Source organism: Phacochoerus africanus, chromosome 2, assembly GCF_016906955.1.
Source record: "Phacochoerus africanus isolate WHEZ1 chromosome 2, ROS_Pafr_v1, whole genome shotgun sequence".
In the NCBI taxonomy this organism is placed as follows: Eukaryota; Metazoa; Chordata; class Mammalia; order Artiodactyla; family Suidae; genus Phacochoerus; species Phacochoerus africanus.
Window position 1 is genome coordinate 271,805,853 of NC_062545.1, and position 15,860 is coordinate 271,821,712.

Consider the following 15,860-nt stretch of genomic DNA (forward strand, 5'->3'; position numbering starts at 1 on the left):
GGCAGGTGGCCAGACTACATGTGCTGCGAGATGTATTTTGAGACCTCAAAGGACAAATATTCCGTCGAGGCTGCAGCAATGGCAGACCCCTTGTCGAGTCTGAAAGTATCACAAACCCAGACCCCAAGGGCTCCTGCCAGGATTCACTCCAGGATGTCCTGCTTCGGAAGACCCCTCTCTTTGCAGACTGCTCTCCTCTCTTTCATGTTCAGTCAGCAGAGGGGGTCTCAGCTGCCATCAGAGCAGAGAGCGCACGGGCAGACTCTGGTTGTATGTTCTTGGCTCCTGAAATGCTTTGTCAGGCAGTGGTGGATTTGAGAGAGTTCGGTTTTAAAAAAAAAGCGAGGCGTTCCCATTGTGGCGCAGTGGTTAACAAATCCAACTAGGAACCGTGAGGTTGTGGGTTTGATCCCTGGCCTTGCTCAGTGGGTTAAGGATCCAGCGTTGCCGTGAGCTGTGGTGTAGGTCGCAGATGCGGCTGGGATCCCGCGTTGCTGTGGCTCTGGCGTAGGCTGGTGGCTACAGCTCTGATTGGACCCCTAACCTAGGAAACTCCATATGCCGAGGGTGTGGCCCTAGAAAAGGCAGAAAGATATAAATAAATAAATAAATAAATAAATAAGCTAGGCGGAGCCCTCACACCAGGGAGGTCAGAAAGCAGATGAATGTCCCACTTGGCCCCTTCTGTTGTGACAGCCCAGGTGACCAAATTCCAGGACAGTGTAGGGCATTAGATTGCCGGGTGGTCCCCTCCCACACATCCCTGCTTGCAGGAACTTAGCTTTTAAGAGAAGGTGAGTTTTCCCCGCTCAGCAGCACATAAGCATCCCCAGCGGGCACCATGCGTGGCTGCTGGTGCTGTCCCCCAGCCCCTCCCCCTCCTCCTGGCCCCTCTGTCCTGGAGCTGAGGCCAGCTCCCCAGATCTGGGCTGAAGGGAACGGGCGTGGAGAACTCAAGTGCAACCAAGCCTCCCTCATCTCAGTCCCCTCTCATCAGTCATTCCTCCCAGCCATGCACAAAACGAAATCTTTTCATTAAATTGTCACCTCTGCACTCTGGGTGGTTTATGTGAAAAGCACTGACCATTAGGGGATGGCCGGGAGGCTGTCGGGAGCTAATGAGAGGAGGTGGAGAGGCTGGCTTTGATTTCTTACACAGCACTTACACGGGGGCATAAGTTTTGGAGTTTATGTTGAATACTTTGCTTTATTCTAGATCGGGGTCAGATAAGTTTCATTTTTTCAGTGGAACTCAGATTTGAATCTGAATTCAGAGCCCGCCCAGTGCCCGGCTGCTATTCCAACATTCCCTTGCAAATCCCCTCCACAGGACGCCCGGAATTGAGAGCAGTGGCGTGGCTTCTGGGCCTGGCTGTGCCACCAACCCGCTGCAACCCAGTGCCCCATCACTCTGGGCATCTTTCTACCCAGAGGACCTGAGAGCCAATTCTTCCACGCTCAGCAGATCACCAAACTCACCTAGGCTGCTCTTAAATACAGCATTTAAATCCACCATTCCCTGGTGCCGCCCTCAGTCGTCTGAGTCAGCAGGTCTGTTTCAGCCAAATCTAGGAGCAATTAGACCAGCTGATCTGTAAGACCTTCTGATTTTCACATTCTGTCAATGTGGAAGGAAGGATTTTGTCCTGGCAGAGCTCCCTGTGTCTGGCCGCCGGCTGTGACCGTCTTTGGATGACTTTGTTTTGAAGACCAGTGTTCACATTTCAGTCTTCCAGTTCATGCAGAATAAGAACCGTCAGGGCAGAACCCACGTGCTCTTCTGAAGGGCCTACATGGTCAGCCACCTGTGGGTTCTAATGAGCCCCTTCGCAGTGTTTGTAGTGGTGAAAAGCTTGACCAGGGTACTAAAGCGATGTGGCTGAATGCGTGGAAGAATTGGCTCTTGGGTTAACACCTGCCGGTCTGCATCCTTTAGTGAGGGCCCAGGGACGTGCCTGTTTGCTGGCTGCCCAATATTCTCGGTCCTGGACGTTTTTTGCTTTCAGTCACAGATGGTCAGCAATCAGATAATGAAGTTCTAGGAGTTCCCGTTGTGGCTCAGTGGGTTAAGAACCCAGCATAGTGTCTGTGAGGATGCAGGTTCCATCCCTGGCTTCACTCAGTGGGTTAAGGATCTGACGTTGCCGTGAGCTGTGGCATAGGTCGCAGACGCAGCTCGGATCCCGTGTTGATGTGGCTCTGGTGTAGGCCAGCAGCTACAGCTGTGACTAGACCCCTAACCTGGGAACTTCCATATGCTGCAGGTGCCTCCCTAAAAAGAAAAAAAAAAAGACATTTTTTTTTTTTAAAAAGAAAGTTCTCAAGCGTGGATTCCTTCCCCTCGTTTTAGCCTCCCCCTCCCACCCCCACCCCCCATCTGCATCTAAGCAAGGGTAGGGACCACCTGCCATAGACATCTGCCCAGAAGCCTTCCGATTTCCCTCTAAACTGAGTCTGTCCTCTGGTTCCTGGAAGCCTGAGGATGGCTGCAGGGGGAGGGTGTCAGGGACAGTGTTTCTGGCACATACATGGCTTTAACCCAGAAGCCGCCCAGCTAATCCCAGCACGGAGTTCCCACAGCTGTCCCTCGGGTGTCGACGCTCAAACCGCATCGCATTGCGTTTGGAAGGCTTCTGTTCTGCTGGGGGTTCTGTTTAGAATTTGGGGGCGTTTATCTTGTTTCCTCATTTGTGGAGCAGCCTTTGCCCTGTAGGACTTGTTGGGAGGTTGATATGGTCACAGAAATGAGTGTCTTTGAGGGAGAGGCGTGCCCTTAAAAATGCCCAGGGACACACGGCTGACATTGGTGTCGCATTTGCTGATGGAGCCTCAGGTCTGCACAGGCGCTGGCGCAGACTGCACGCTCTGGGCATCGCATTCTGGGCCGTAGCCGTCGGGGGGGCCAGTTCCTCCCTCGGAGCAGTGTCTGGGTGGCTGGGACTTGAGCTGCACAGAACAGGATGCTGAGAAGCCTCTCAGGCCAGGGAGGGCTTCACGACTGTTCTTCTGGTCTGCACAGACCGAGAAGGCTCCAGGCCTGCAGCGCCGGCAGCCGCGGGTCAGCTGAGCAAGGAGCGGTCAAGGGGCATAGGGACCCTGGTGTTTGCAGTCATGCCCAACAAGCCAGCCAAACCCCTTCTTCTGCCTGCCCTCAGGGTGGGCCTCTGGCGTCCTCTGGTTTCTGGCCCCCTCCTCCCGTGAAGGCCCACTCCCTTGCCCGCATCTCCAGGGAGGCACATTTTCAAGTACGGATCTCTTTTGTTCAGTTCTCCCACCGGGATCTCTCCCTTTGAAGCCTCCTGCTGCTGCATGCGTGCAGGCCTCATGCTCACATGTCAGTCACTTCTGTTCTGTTTGAGCAAGTCCATGTCCAAACCACACGATCCATGCATCTTTTTTTACCGCACTTATATTCGATCTCTCGTTCTCCTTCCGAAAAGGACTTCATTTATTTTTTTATTTTTTTATTTTTGCCGTAGACGTATATCTAATGCCATTAGCTTAAATTTTTGCAAGCATTTCTAACCTCTTACAATGCGCGGTCTCTGCAAGGTAAGGCCTCAGGTACCCCGGCCCTTCCCCTCTCACACCTGAGGTCCCTCCCGCCACAGCATCCCAACCAGCTGGCGCCCGGAGGTCACTGGCTTCCCCAGGGTGCTCTGCCCGACCCCTTGTTCCCTGCCTGCCCCGCTCTCTGTCCACATGGTCCCCCTGCCAATCCCTGCCCCATTCCCCGCCTCTTCCCCTGCTGTCTGGTTTGGAATTTCTCTCCCTGTTTCACCCCTGAGTTCGGGAGAAAATTAGAAGCACGGCTGTCCTGTCCCCTGGCCGATGGTGCTGAGCCCTGGCGGAGAGGCTCCTCCTTCCTTGGTCCAGCCCGGGGCCCCTCCTGAGTCAGAGGATGTGTCCTGTTTATCCACAGGCCCCAAATGCCCCCCTCCCCAGGCCTATAGTGATGTGGCCCCAAACCCTGTCCCCAGCCCCCTCCCTGCTTCCACTAGACTCAGGCCGGGGTGGGGGAGGGGGAGCGGCTGCAGCTCTGGGAACCGAGACGGGCAGGAAACGGGGAAATGAGTGCGAAACCAGGCGCCCGTGAGCTCACAGTCTCTTCTGCCTCCCCCAGGATCCACGCACATTCTCACCCCACAGAAACTGCTGGACACGCTGAAGAAACTGAATAAAACAGATGAAGAAATAAGCAGTTAAAAAAAATAAGCCGCCCCTCCAAAAACCAACGCGCCCCGTCCCCGAAGTGCTCGCAGCCCCGACCGCTGACCGCCTCGGTTACTCTGCCGACGACCCCGTCCCTCCATCGCCTCCCCCAGCCCTGCACGCCCGGCCGGCACTGTCGCCGCTGCGTTCTCGTGTTTGCTGGTGCCCTCTTCTCGTTTGAAACGAAATCATGCATTGTGTTTTTTAAAAAGAGTATCTTCTATATGTATCCTAGAGAAGCAGTTCGGTTCGAAGAGACACGCTGCCGATGGGTTTCGGTTACTGGTTAGGATGAATGGACAGCTCCTCCCCGTGAGTCATGATTTTATGACCTTGTACATAACCCAGCGTGACGTGTGTAAATTGCTTGCGTCTGGAAAGGTAGACGGTTGGGTGTTTTTAGAAACCCGTTTGGGGTTGCTCTTGTTCTTCCCGGGAATCACAGCGACGCCCGATGGAGTATTTCAAACTGAGGAGTCCTCTGTCGTCCCAGCCCAGTCCCCACCCCTCGGTGCTGGCTCTCATCCAGATAAGCTTGGGAGTGACACTCAGCTGACAACGCGTGAGGTTGGAGCTTTCCCCAGGGGCTCTTTCCCCTGGGTGCGGGGTGGGGGCTGGAGGTGTCCACGGAAAGGCAGGCTGGGTGCTGGGTGCGGGTTGGCACGCGGTCTCTGTCACTGTGCCCGGATGAGTGACGAGCAAGCGCCCACTGAGGACCTGGGTCTCTTGGAGAAGCAGTGAGACCTGGTCCTTCTGACCAGAACCCATTCTTCCCAGGCATCACCCCCGCACCAGAGCTCCTCTTTCTCCAAGGGGTCAGCCTGGGTAGAGTCCAAAGGGCAGGAAAGGAGTAGGACAAAGTGGGTTCTGCAGGCTCCTGGTGGAGGCCCTTTCCTATAGAGCACGCTCTGTGCCCCTGAGGCTTCAAACCGCTGGATTGCTATGGACCCTGTTCCCACTCAGATTATCCTCAGTTTAAGATACTTCGTAATTCTTTCATTTGTGTAGCGTGGGGTCCTATGTCATCATCGTGCTTGTAAGAGAAAAAGGGTCATTTTATTCTCTGTATAAAAACATAGCTGTATAAAACTTAGCTCTCGTGCAGAAATCAAAGACGCAAATGCAAGAAGGATGTCTCGGCGTCCTCAGGACTCAGCAGCTCGCTCTCCAGAAGGGGGCGCACTATTTGTTCTGCTGCTGTTGTGAACTCTAATGACAGTGGAAGTCACAAAAATGTCCCGCGCCCCGCCCCCTTGAACTCCCCGCAGACTGTGCGTGTATTCCTGTCTCGTGCCGTCGTCGTTGCAAACGTGGTGTGTGCTAGTTCCCCGCGGCCCCCCACTTCCCTTTTAGAATATGCCCCCCCCCCCCACCCCGCCGCCTGCCCCGTTAGATGCATCGTGGCGTTCTCTTCTCAAGGCTTTGAAATCTCCCCTCTGCACTCAGATTAGTTTTCAGGTCTGTCTCCCTTCTTCCTCCCCCCTACCCCGACGAGATCTTATTTCCTTCGGACAGACTGTAGATACCTGCCTTGGTTTGTTTCTTCCCGTTCACTGCTTGTTTTGTCCCCCTCGCCCCCCGATCCTCGACCAAACAAACGATGCTCATGCTTCAGGACCTTGTGTGACCAACACGTCAGTTTTCCTTTCTGTTATTTATATAAAAATAATTTATCAAAAGGATATTTTAAAAAAAAAAAGCTAGTCTGTCTTGAAACTTGTTTACCTTGAAAATTATCAGAATCTCAGTGTTTGGAAGTATTGAAGCACAAACTGTATCATCTCTGTACCGTTCTGTACTAAAGCACTCGAGTCTAATAAATAAATAAATCAGCGCCCATTCATGGTGTCCAGGGTGACTGGCGGTCCGGTTTTACTTTGGGGAGGGGAAGGAGAAAGGCTCCCTCTGTGGTCCTCTGGGGAGGAGCCCAGCCACCCTGACTGTGGCTTGGAGCCTTCTGGACCCGGGTCGGGGTTCCTTGGTTAGGACCTAGAGCTGCTTCATGTCTGGGAGAACCTGTGAAGCAACTCCACTGCCTGAGATGAGGCTGTTCTTCCATCGTCCTGTGACTCTTTATAGAGGATGTGTCTCTATCTCAGAGATGGCAGGGCTCCCTCCTCCAGCATGTGGTGGCGGTGCATTGAGGGCACAGGATGAGGTCACTTTATCAGTGTCACTGCCCTCCGTCTCTGTTCCTGCGGCCACACCATCAAGCCTTCTCATGAACATCTTTGCAGATCTAGGACGCGTCCCCTGCTGGTCATGCAGCCTGTTCGAGACCTGGGGAGACTGTGAAGCCTTTGGCCCGATGTGGGGAGGAGACCCTTCAGTTAGGGTTGAGGTCACACTGGAAATCTGCTAGAACGAATGCTGGACCCAGGGCAGTGGTGTCCTTTGTGGGAACTTCTGTTTCTACTCTTTTGTCCAAGTCACTCTCTCATTCAGGTCCTCCTCTCCCTCGTGGCGTTAAGAAAGCCAACTAGTCCAAGCCAACTAGTCAAGGCCATGGATGCACCATGGAAGGTGTGTCCTCAGAACCAGGCTATTGTCTTGCCGTAAGGGGGGTGATGATGACAGTGACATTTATTGAGTCCCTGCTCCAGGCAGGCCCCTCACGTACCTTGTCTGTTGGGTGGGTTCCATTTTACAGATGGAAACGCTCAGAGAGATGCAGTAACACACGAAGCTCCCTACAGCCAGGGAACATCATCCCTCTCTGACCGTTCCTGATGGCCTTTGACCCAGCGTGTCTGGCACCTCTTTCCATTTCACCCCCTCCCCCCGTCACTGCCCAGTGGCAAAGAAGCCTGGCCCTTCCTATGCTCCTGGCAGAAGACCTGGTTCTCCTATGACACAGCACAGATGGAGCCTGCAGGCCATTCCTCCAAAAAGGCTCCGGTGGGGAGTTCCCGCTGAGGCCCAGTGAAAACCAATCCAATTAGGAACCATGAGGTTGCGGGTTCGATCCCTGGCCTCGTTCAGTGGGTTAAAGAGGATCTGCTGTTGCCATGAGCTGTGGTGTGGGTCACAGATGCAGCTCGGATCTGGCATTGCTGTGGCTGTGGTGTAGGCTGGCAGCTGTAGCTCTGATTAGACCCCTAGCCTGGGAACCTCCATATGCCGTGGGTGCGGCCCTAAAAAGAAAAAACAAAAAACAAACAAAAAAGTCTCCAGTGGTGTTAAATACTCTTGCAGGGGCTGCGTGCTGTGAAACAAACCAAGGCATAGGGTGTTGACTCGGTCACTGGGCCATCCTGAACCAGGACAGGCTGAGAGCTGCAGCCAGTTCCTCCCTATGTATCTTGCTGAATGTTCTCAACAACTCTAGGGGTTAGATGTCATCATTAGCCCTATTAACAGATGGGGAAACAAGGGCACAAAGACAGAGTGACTTCACCCAAGCTGGGGGCGGACCTACTTTTCCTGGAATGACACCTGCTCTATAAGGGGATGCTAGGAGCTGGCAGCCCCTGCTCTTAGCTCGCCCCTCCTGGTGCAGAACCTCCACCCTAGGAGCTGGTGGGGGTGGGAGCTGTCCGGGTGCAGGTGTTTTTAACCTGCCGCACCTGGAGTGGCACCTCTCCAGGTAGGCTTGTGTGGGGAAGAGAGTCTGCAGCACGGGAGGGAGAAGATGAGAAAGGGCAGCAGTCTGTCCCTCCCAGGATGAACGAAACGTGTAGCCCCCCGACTAGGAACCAAGAGGAGAGGGAGCCCCCATCTTGCCTGCCCAGAGGAGTACGCCCGCCCCAGGGTAAAACTAGCAGTTTGCAGAATTGGGAGTGAGCATGTTTATTTCTGACGCCGAACGCACACTTTCCACACCATTTCCCCAAGTCTCTGGCACCACCTGGGTGTCCGACAGTTATGTCTGTTCTGACCCAAGGGATTTATGTAGGGAAGGGCTCAGTTCCATGAAACCACCCACACTTCCAACATTAGCCACCAACCGGGTGTCCACACTGCCCACACCTGCCCAGCTGACTACAAATTCCGGGGTTCTCGTGACACCTTCCTTGGGTTTGCTAATTCATTAGAACAACCTAAAGTGCTCGGAAAGCGCTCTACTGACTGGTTTATCATAAAAGGTACAACTTGGAGTTCCCATCGTGGCGCAGGGGTTAACGAATCCGACTAGGAACCATGAGGTTGCAGGTTCAATCCCTGGCCTTGCTCAGTGGGTTAAGGATCCGGTGTTGCTGTGAGCTGTGGTGTAGGTTGCAGACGTGGCTCGGATCCCTCGTTGCTGTGGCTCTGGTGTAGGCCGGCGGCTACAACTCTGATTGTACCCCTAGCCTGGGAACCTCCATGTGCTGCGGGAGCAGCCCTAGAAAAGGCAAAAAGACAAAAAAAATAAAAAAATAAAAATAAAAGGCACAACTCAGGAGCGGCCAGGTGGAGGAGATGCATGGGGCAACATATGGGCAGGGGGCCAGAGGGTGTGAGGGTACCCAGGAGTTCCATGCCCTTTCCAGGCACACCACCCTCCCACCACTCAATAGGTTCACCACCCTGGAAGCTCCCCAAACTCTGTTTAGAAGTTTTTATGGAGGTGTCATTACAAAGGCAGAGTTGATCAAATCATTGGCCACTGGTAATTGAACTCAATCGCCAGCCCCTCTCACCTCCCCAGAGGCCAGGGGTGGGAGTCGGTAGCTACAGAAAGTTCTAACCCTCTAATCCTGAAAGCCTGGTCTTTCTGGTGAGCAGCCCCCATCCTGAAGCTATTGCCCCTCCATCACCTCATTAGCATAAACTCAGGTATGTGGAAAGGGGCTTGTTACAAATAGCAAAAGACACTCCCCTCACTCAGGAAACTGGAAGGGTTTTAGGGGCCCTGTGGCAGAAGACCAGGGCAAAAAAACAAAGATGCATATAAATTTTATTTTATTTATTACTATTATTATTTTTGTCTTTTTAGGGCTGCACCTGTGGCATATGGAAGTTCCCAGGCTAGGGGTTGAACCAGGGCTATAGCCAGTGGCCTACACCACAGCCACAGCGATGCCAGATTCCAGCCGCGTCTGTGACCTACACCACAGCCATAGCAGCACCAGATCTCAGCCTACATCACAGCTCACAGCAATGCTGGAGCCTTAACCCACTGAGCGAGGGCAGGGATCAAACCTGCGTCCTCATGGATGCTAGTTGGATTGGTTTCTGCTGAGCCACAGTGGGAACTGCCTCACCTCCGATCTGCACCAAGGGGCAGGGTGGTGATTTCTAGGACTCTGACCCACTCTAATATTCCCATGTCCACTTATTTCCACTTGAGGGAAGGAGGGGTCTCCCAAAGCCCCAAAGTATGCCCAGTACTCTCTGAGACGCCAGGGCCTGGCACACCCAGGCCTACAGCCTCTGTAGCACTCTTGGCCTTGGAGCAGGAGGCTGGTCTCCCAAGCCCAGCCTTGCCAGGAAGAGGGAAGGTCCCTTTAAGCCCTACCTCATAGCCTCAGCTTGTTGCTATGTATGGGACCAACTTCCTTAGCAACCACCTGGCTTCTTAAAGGGGCCCTGGAGGAGTGGTTGCCACCAGCCATGGCTCCGAAAAAAAAGGCAGGCAAGGGGGCCAAGGAGCCGGAGGTCAAGAAGAAGAAAGGGGGCAAGAAGGATCTCAGCCTGGCCTACAAGCCCATGGAAATGCCCGTAAACGAAGAGACTCGAGAGTTCTACCACATCCAGATCCGAGACCTGGAGGACAGGCTGGCCCGGTGGGTGGGCAGGCAGGGAGGCTGCGCCTGCTGGGTCAGAAGTCCTGCTCAGAGCCGCCGCTGTGCAGGCTCAGCCAGTGTTCTGTGACCTGTGTTCTGGCCTCCCATGGGGTGTCCAGACCCTACCCCACCCCAGCCTGTTTCCTCATAGGTATTGGGGACACAGCGATGCGTGTGACAGAGGCTCCACCCTCACGGAGCTTTCATTCTAGTGATGTCATGAGCATGGGTGCTGGCTGTGGTCTTGAGCGTTGATCAGGGGGCACAGGGGGAGATAAGGCTGGAGCCTCAAAGGCCTGCTCTAGGAGGGTCCAAGGAGCAGCCCAGCCCCCGGACCTCTGCCCTGCACCTGCCTCAGGTACCAGCGGAAGTGGGATGAGATGGCCGTGCAGGAGAAGCTGTCTCGCCAGGAGTTTGAGCAGCTGGCCAACAACAAGAAGGAGATTGTGGCCTTCCTCAAGCGCACGCTCAACCAGCGGGTGGACGAGATCACCGACCTCAACGAGCAGCTCCAAAGCCTGCAGCTGGCCAAGGAGATGGAGAAGGATGCCTTCGAGGCCCAGCTAGCCCAGGTGCGCCACGAGTTCCAGGAGACCAAGGACCAGCTCACCACCGAGAACATCATCCTGGGTGAGGGGCACGGGCGGGCGAGCCTGGGGGCCCACGCTGGGGGGGAAGGGGGCGGGGAATCCACGTCTCTGGCTCTTTGAGACAAACCCTAGCGCTCCCACTGCCTACCTCTGTGACCTGGGGCAAACACATCTCGCTGATCCTGTTTGCTCGCCCGGAAAATGGGGACAAAACGTCTACCTTGAGTAACAGCTTTGTGCGGCTTCCCACACCTGTCTTCCATTGTAATTGTCCCAGCAATCCTGTGAGGCAGGAAATACTCTCGTGACCTGCCACTTTGTAGGTGAGGAAGTGCTTTGAGCAGGTGGAGTGTCTCGCCCAAGGTCACCCAGCTGGTTGTGAGTTTCAAGGACAGCATGAGTGCCTGACCCAGAGAGGGAGTTCAAATTCAGTGGCCATTGTCACGGGCACTCTCACGAGGGACGCAGAGGAGTGTCAGGGGAGGCTTCTTGGGGTGGCAGAGCCTGAACCAGGCTTTGTAAGATTTCATGGAGGAGAGGAAGGGCATTCTAGATGAATCCATAAAGGTGGGCAGGACTGCGCATGGCACGTGTTGGGGGCAGGGGTCTGGTGCTACTGGATGGAGAGGTGTTGGGGGGGGGGCATCGCTCAAGGCCCCTCCTGCCCTCACCCGCGGGGCCCTCCCCTCCCCTCCCTGGAGGCAGCCCCTCACCAGGCCTGTGCCCTGCGGGTGGGGCAGGGGGAAAGCTGGCAGCCCTGGAGGAGTTCCGGCTGCAGAAAGAGGAACTCACGGAGAAGTTCATGCTGATGGAGGACCAGCTGCGGAAGCAGGAGAGCGAATACAAGGACTACGTACACAACCTGGAGAAGAAGTCGGTGCTGGACAAGGACAGGTGGGCGGGCCAGTGCCAGGCCCCAGGGTGCCCCCGCTGGGACCCAAGTACAGCCCGGTCCTCAGACCTCCGCCGGCCTCAGCTGCCAATTGAGCGGGGACTGCACTAGCTCCCTGACGCCCTGACCTGCTGCTGCTCGCAGTCCTGGCTGATTCATGGGGGGCGGGAGGAAAGAAATGGGGTCCCGGTTCTCACGCCAGCCTTGGAGAATCCCTGGACTTCCATTTGCCATTTTTTGTGTGTCCTAAATTATGCTTATTTAATAGTTAATGATACTTTGATAGGGTTCAAAATCCCAAAGGTACCATGGGTGTGGAGTCAAAAGGCTCCTGCGTGTGGCCCTGGCCCCTCCTGGGGGACAGGGCATAGCGGTGGCGCTTGGCACTCTGGGGACCCTCACAGGGGCAGGGGCCTGAGGCCTGCGCCCCCTCTGCCTGCTCCCCCCCCACCCCCTCCTGATCAGACTGAGGAAGGAGATCATTCAGCGGGTGAACATGGTGGCCACCGAGTTCCGCAAGGTGGCCACCAGCCAGATGTGGGACACCACCAAGCGGGCCATCTTGGAGAACAACACGGTGACCCTGCAGCTGGCGCAGATATCCCAGCGAGGCCTGCAGCTGCTGCAGGAGAACGAGCAGCTCCGGGGCACCCAGGGCAAACTGTCCCAAGAGCTGGAGCTGTTGGAGGACTCCCAGAAGGTCATGGCCAGGCACAGCAGAGGCCACCAGAAGGTGTGCCCTCCAGGGCCTCGTTTCAGGGTGTCTGGCACAGAAAGCAGGAGGGAACCCTAGGGCAGTGGGAATCGCCCGGCAGCAGTGGCCCGGGGCCCGGAGCCAAAGGATGAGGGAGGCGAGAGGGATGGGGCTCTCCTTGCGCAGGCTCTGGCTCCCTCTCTGGTTCGTATTTGGTTTAAAGCCCCCATAACTGGTTGAAGGGGAACCCATCCCCGGGGACCCAGCTGCTGTCCAGGGAGGGTGCGGGGCTCCCAGGGCCTCAGCTGGCCTCTCAGGGGGGCAGGGGGTGGGGGTGGCACCTGCGGCGGGCCCAGGGCATGGCCACCTGCCCACACCACAGATCATCCTCATGCTGACGGAGAAGTGCCGCGAGCAGCAGCAGGGCACAGCAGAGGCCGAGCGGCTGCGCCTCCTGCTGAGCCAGGTGGAGCAGAACCTCCTGCAACTGCAGAAGGACAACCAGGCGCTGAGGTGCGGCCCGCAGATGGGCAAGTGGCGGGAGCAGGTGGGAAACCCACCCCCTCTCTGTGGCCACGTGGTTCGGGCCAGCGACTTCCCTTCTCCTGAGGGGCCCCGAGGATGCATCTGACAAACAGGCTGAGGCCTGGGGATGGCCGAGGGCCCCTGTGGGCTGGGGAGAAAAGGCAGCCCCCACCGCCACTGAACGGGGAGGTGGCTGACTTGTCTGGATCCGGCCCCAGGACCCAGAGAGACCAGCTGAACCTGCAGCTGGAGCGGCAGCAGGCTGAGGCGCAGAGGCTACAGCAGGAGCTGACCAAGGAGCAGAAGGTTCGGGTGAGCCTGGAGACGGCCCTGGCCCAGGCCACCTCCTTCCTACGGGACATCGTGCAGGTAAACGGGAAGTAGGTGGGAACAGGGGCCTGGGGAGGATGACGCCAAGGACAGAAACTGCTCAGCAATAACTGGGCCGCCAGGGGATGGCCAGGCCAGGGGCCCTGTCTTTCCCCTGAGAAATTCTGGGCAAGTCTGTCCTTTTCTGATTCTGCGCTTCAGAGATCCCTTCGAGGGAGTCTTCCAACCCCAGGTGGGTGCTAGGGTCACTAAGGGCCTGAGCCCACCCACATCTCTACCGCAGATGCAGCCAGAAGGGGAGGATGGTGACCTTGACACAATGTTCCAGCTGCAGCGCAAGGAGATGCTGCAGCACCTGCTGGTCATGCTCAGCTCGGCCATAGTCCTGAGCCCCCAGCTGGCTGTGTCCCCTGGCCAGGAGAGCCACCAGCCCTGGGGTCCGCCCGAGGAGGGGTGAGTGAGCGACCCTGTGCGACCTCAGAGGCAGCAGCTATGGGACTTGTCAGTTGAGCCTGGGCCAGAAATCTGGCTCCCCAGGGCCTCTCTGAATCTCACTTTCCTCATCTACGAAACGGAGATGCTGACACCAGCCCCCTCCCCATAGCCAGCGCAGCAACCAGCCACTCGGGACGGGGTCTCTGCTGCAGCAGCTGTCCAGCATCACACCCTACCAGCCAGGGGATCTGGGCCTGGTACCTCGACGGATCCACATCCCACCCAACCCCGAGGACCTCAGGCTGCTCTCACACACCACCCGTGTGGGCGGCTTTCGGGCGCACAGCATCCCTCAGGTGAGGGAGCCAGGGGCCCTGGCGACAGCAGGATGGCAGCCAGCCCTGGGTGCAGATCATGGCTCTGCCACACCGCAGCTGTGTGGCTTCACCTCTCTAAGCCTCCATTTCCCCATCTGCAAAATGGGCTGAAGAAAGGTGTGGCTAAGCCTCAGTGGGCTAAGACATACCCACACATCCCCTGGGAGGGGGGAGGGGGGCTTGCTGGACCCTGTGGGCCCCTCTTCCATGGGAGGTGGTGGGGAAAGGTGGGAACCCACCCAAGGAAGCCTCGGCTTCCAGGCTGGCATCTTTATTCTTACAGATCCATACCTCTGGTTCTGCAAAAAAGTTCAAAAAGTTCAGTCTTCCTGGAATTTCACTACTTTCTAAGTAGGACATGGTAAGAAGACCAATGTCCTATCCCAGAAAAGGACTGTTGCAGCCAGTCTCCCCTTTAGTCCACAGGCAGCCTGGGGCAGCCCCGAGGAGTGTAACATAAAAAACAGATACCACAGGTTGGTGTGGCACCTCTCTGGACGTGGCTGGGTATGTGGGCACAACAGTCAGGCAGACAGCCGGGTCCCCTGGCATCAGGGGCCCAATGTAGGCCCCTGGCTTCGCTCACGGATGTGGTCCAGGAGCAGGTCGGTGGCACGCTCCAGCAATGGAGGCAGCAGCTCCTGCTCGGCGAGGGAGAAGCGGCCCAGCACGTAGGCCTGAACTGTGTCTGGGTGTGTCGGGCGCCCGATGCCCACCCGCAGCCGTGGCATGGCCTGTAAGGGGGCCAGAGGGGCCCAGGGAGCTTTGGTGAGAACCGGTGGGGACCCTACACTGGCCCACCCCACTCCGTGCAGGATAGAGGGGCCGACTCACATTGGAGTTGAGGCAGCTAATACAGGAACGTACTCCATTGTGGCCCCTGCAAGGGATGAGAGAAGGTCAGTTAGGGCTTCCTTGGCCCCATCACCCTGGACCCTATGCCCTGTGGACACTGGGGTCGGCAACCCTGCCCCATTCCAACTGGGACACCAGTTTCCCTATCCCAGCCTGACCAGCTCAGGGCCTCACCTGGCGCTTCCTCCCAACTTCAGAGCCAGTTTCCCCAGTGGCTTGTCCAGCTCATCGTGCACCAGGTAGACCTCCTCAGCAGTCAGCCCAAACAGCTCCGCTTGGCACAGGGGAAGAGAGGGCCTGGTTACTGCTGATCCGCCCAGATGGGCTGTCCCCACTGAAGGCTCCCCTGAGGCGGGGCAGCAATTCACTCCACTTGTCACATAGAGAAATTGAGGCTCTCACAATTACCCAAGACCAAGCAGCAATTGGAGCTCAACAGGCATCTGGAGCTCCAGGTGAACCGATCTGTGGCAGCCGAGGCTCTGGCAGCCTCCCGGCAGCCCACCCCCGGGGGCCGTCAACTCACCTGCCCGAGCCACGCTGCGCCCGTTGTTGTTCATGAGTCGCCGCGGCCGGAGCAGGACCACCTGGGCATCCCCAAGCGAGGCCAAGGCGAGGTCGGCGGCACAGCGCGCGTCGCGTGCCCAGCTCTCTGCCACACCCAGCCGCCGCGCCAGCTGCCCGAGCACCGCCATGCCCACGCTGTGCCGCGTGCCGGGCAATCCAGGGTTCCCCAGGCCGGCCACCTGCGGGTGGTACCGGGGAAACTGAGGCCGAACAACTCTAACCCATCCTCTATCTCACAGCGCTTCCCAGGACCCAAAGCAGAGGAAGGTAAATAGAAAGCAGGGCTGGAGTGGGTTAGGGACGTGAAGAGGGGCCCAAGAATCCTCGGAGACTCCAGAAGGCCGAGTAGAAACTGTTCCTCTCCCGGGGTGGGCAGGCAGGGCGCCCCGGTCCAGGAGCAGAGTTCCTGGGAGTTTGGAGCACATCTGAGCATCGGACCCATTTCTAGATAAATCTGAGACAAGGAACTGGGGGGACTTTGCCCTGGAGACAGAACTGGAGCTAGGGCCTGGGAGCCCCTACGCTGCCGTCCCCCACTCCACTCACCAGCCACCGCTTCCCCGGGGGCCGGGGTTCCAAAACACACCGGCTCATGGCCCGACTCAGCCACAGACCCGCGCGCGAGAGGCGGGGAGGCGGCATGTTGCCCCCATTCACGGTCCGGACCCCGCCCCC

At 57.0% G+C, this 15,860-nt stretch overlaps 3 protein-coding genes across 5 annotated transcripts in view; 2 read left to right on the forward strand and 1 right to left on the reverse strand.

The window, feature by feature from the left end:
• STXBP1 (syntaxin binding protein 1) overlaps positions 1 to 6,051 on the forward strand; it is a 74,916-nt gene extending 68,865 nt beyond the window's left edge. Inside the window, exon 19 of the mRNA XM_047768464.1 lies at positions 4,124 to 6,051. Within this exon, the coding sequence (XP_047624420.1) occupies positions 4,124 to 4,206 (83 nt within the window). The 3' untranslated portion in view covers positions 4,207 to 6,051. The remainder of the gene's footprint in view (positions 1 to 4,123) is intronic.
• Positions 6,052 to 9,709: 3,658 nt separating this feature from the next.
• On the forward strand, positions 9,710 to 14,238 carry CFAP157 (cilia and flagella associated protein 157). Of its 2 annotated transcripts, XM_047768481.1 has the most exons (9): positions 9,710 to 9,920; positions 10,279 to 10,550; positions 11,251 to 11,404; positions 11,868 to 12,135; positions 12,479 to 12,609; positions 12,840 to 12,990; positions 13,235 to 13,404; positions 13,556 to 13,742; positions 14,047 to 14,238. In XM_047768481.1, exons 1-9 carry the CDS (start codon positions 9,748 to 9,750, stop codon positions 14,116 to 14,118), a joined length of 1,578 nt encoding a protein of 525 aa, XP_047624437.1. In that variant the 5' UTR covers positions 9,710 to 9,747; the 3' UTR covers positions 14,119 to 14,238. The 2 variants fall into 2 exon arrangements, with proteins under 2 accessions (XP_047624437.1, XP_047624436.1); XM_047768480.1 differs by having other exon boundaries at positions 13,556 to 14,086.
• PTRH1 (peptidyl-tRNA hydrolase 1 homolog) lies at positions 14,014 to 15,858 on the reverse strand. 2 transcript variants are annotated; one of them, XM_047768485.1, is made up of 5 exons: positions 15,732 to 15,858; positions 15,145 to 15,364; positions 14,793 to 14,892; positions 14,598 to 14,643; positions 14,014 to 14,497 (listed from the first exon to the last, which is right to left on the reverse strand). In XM_047768485.1, the coding sequence occupies exons 1-5, from the start codon at positions 15,825 to 15,827 to the stop codon at positions 14,315 to 14,317; spliced, it is 645 nt and encodes a 214-aa protein (XP_047624441.1). In that variant the 5' UTR covers positions 15,828 to 15,858; the 3' UTR covers positions 14,014 to 14,314. The 2 variants fall into 2 exon arrangements, with proteins under 2 accessions (XP_047624441.1, XP_047624442.1); XM_047768486.1 differs by having other exon boundaries at positions 14,793 to 14,964.
• Positions 15,859 to 15,860: the final 2 nt, after the last annotated feature.

Bases quoted from the DNA above. Each gene is read 5' to 3' on its own strand.
- CFAP157 (XM_047768480.1), top strand. From the start codon at position 9,748: ATGGCTCCGAAAAAAAAGGCAGGCAAGGGGGCCAAGGAGCCGGAGGTC. The intron at 9,921-10,278 runs GTGGGTGGGCAG...CACCTGCCTCAG, and splicing joins CTGGAGGACAGGCTGGCCCG to GTACCAGCGGAAGTGGGATG. The intron at 13,405-13,555 runs GTGAGTGAGCGA...CCCTCCCCATAG, and splicing joins TGGGGTCCGCCCGAGGAGGG to CCAGCGCAGCAACCAGCCAC.
- PTRH1 (XM_047768486.1), bottom strand. From the start codon at position 15,827: ATGCCGCCTCCCCGCCTCTCGCGCGCGGGTCTGTGGCTGAGTCGGGCC. The intron at 15,365-15,731 runs GTGAGTGGAGTG...TACCACCCGCAG, and splicing joins CCCCGGGGAAGCGGTGGCTG to GTGGCCGGCCTGGGGAACCC. The intron at 14,644-14,792 runs GTGAGGCCCTGA...CATCCCTTGCAG, and splicing joins AAGTTGGGAGGAAGCGCCAG to GGGCCACAATGGAGTACGTT.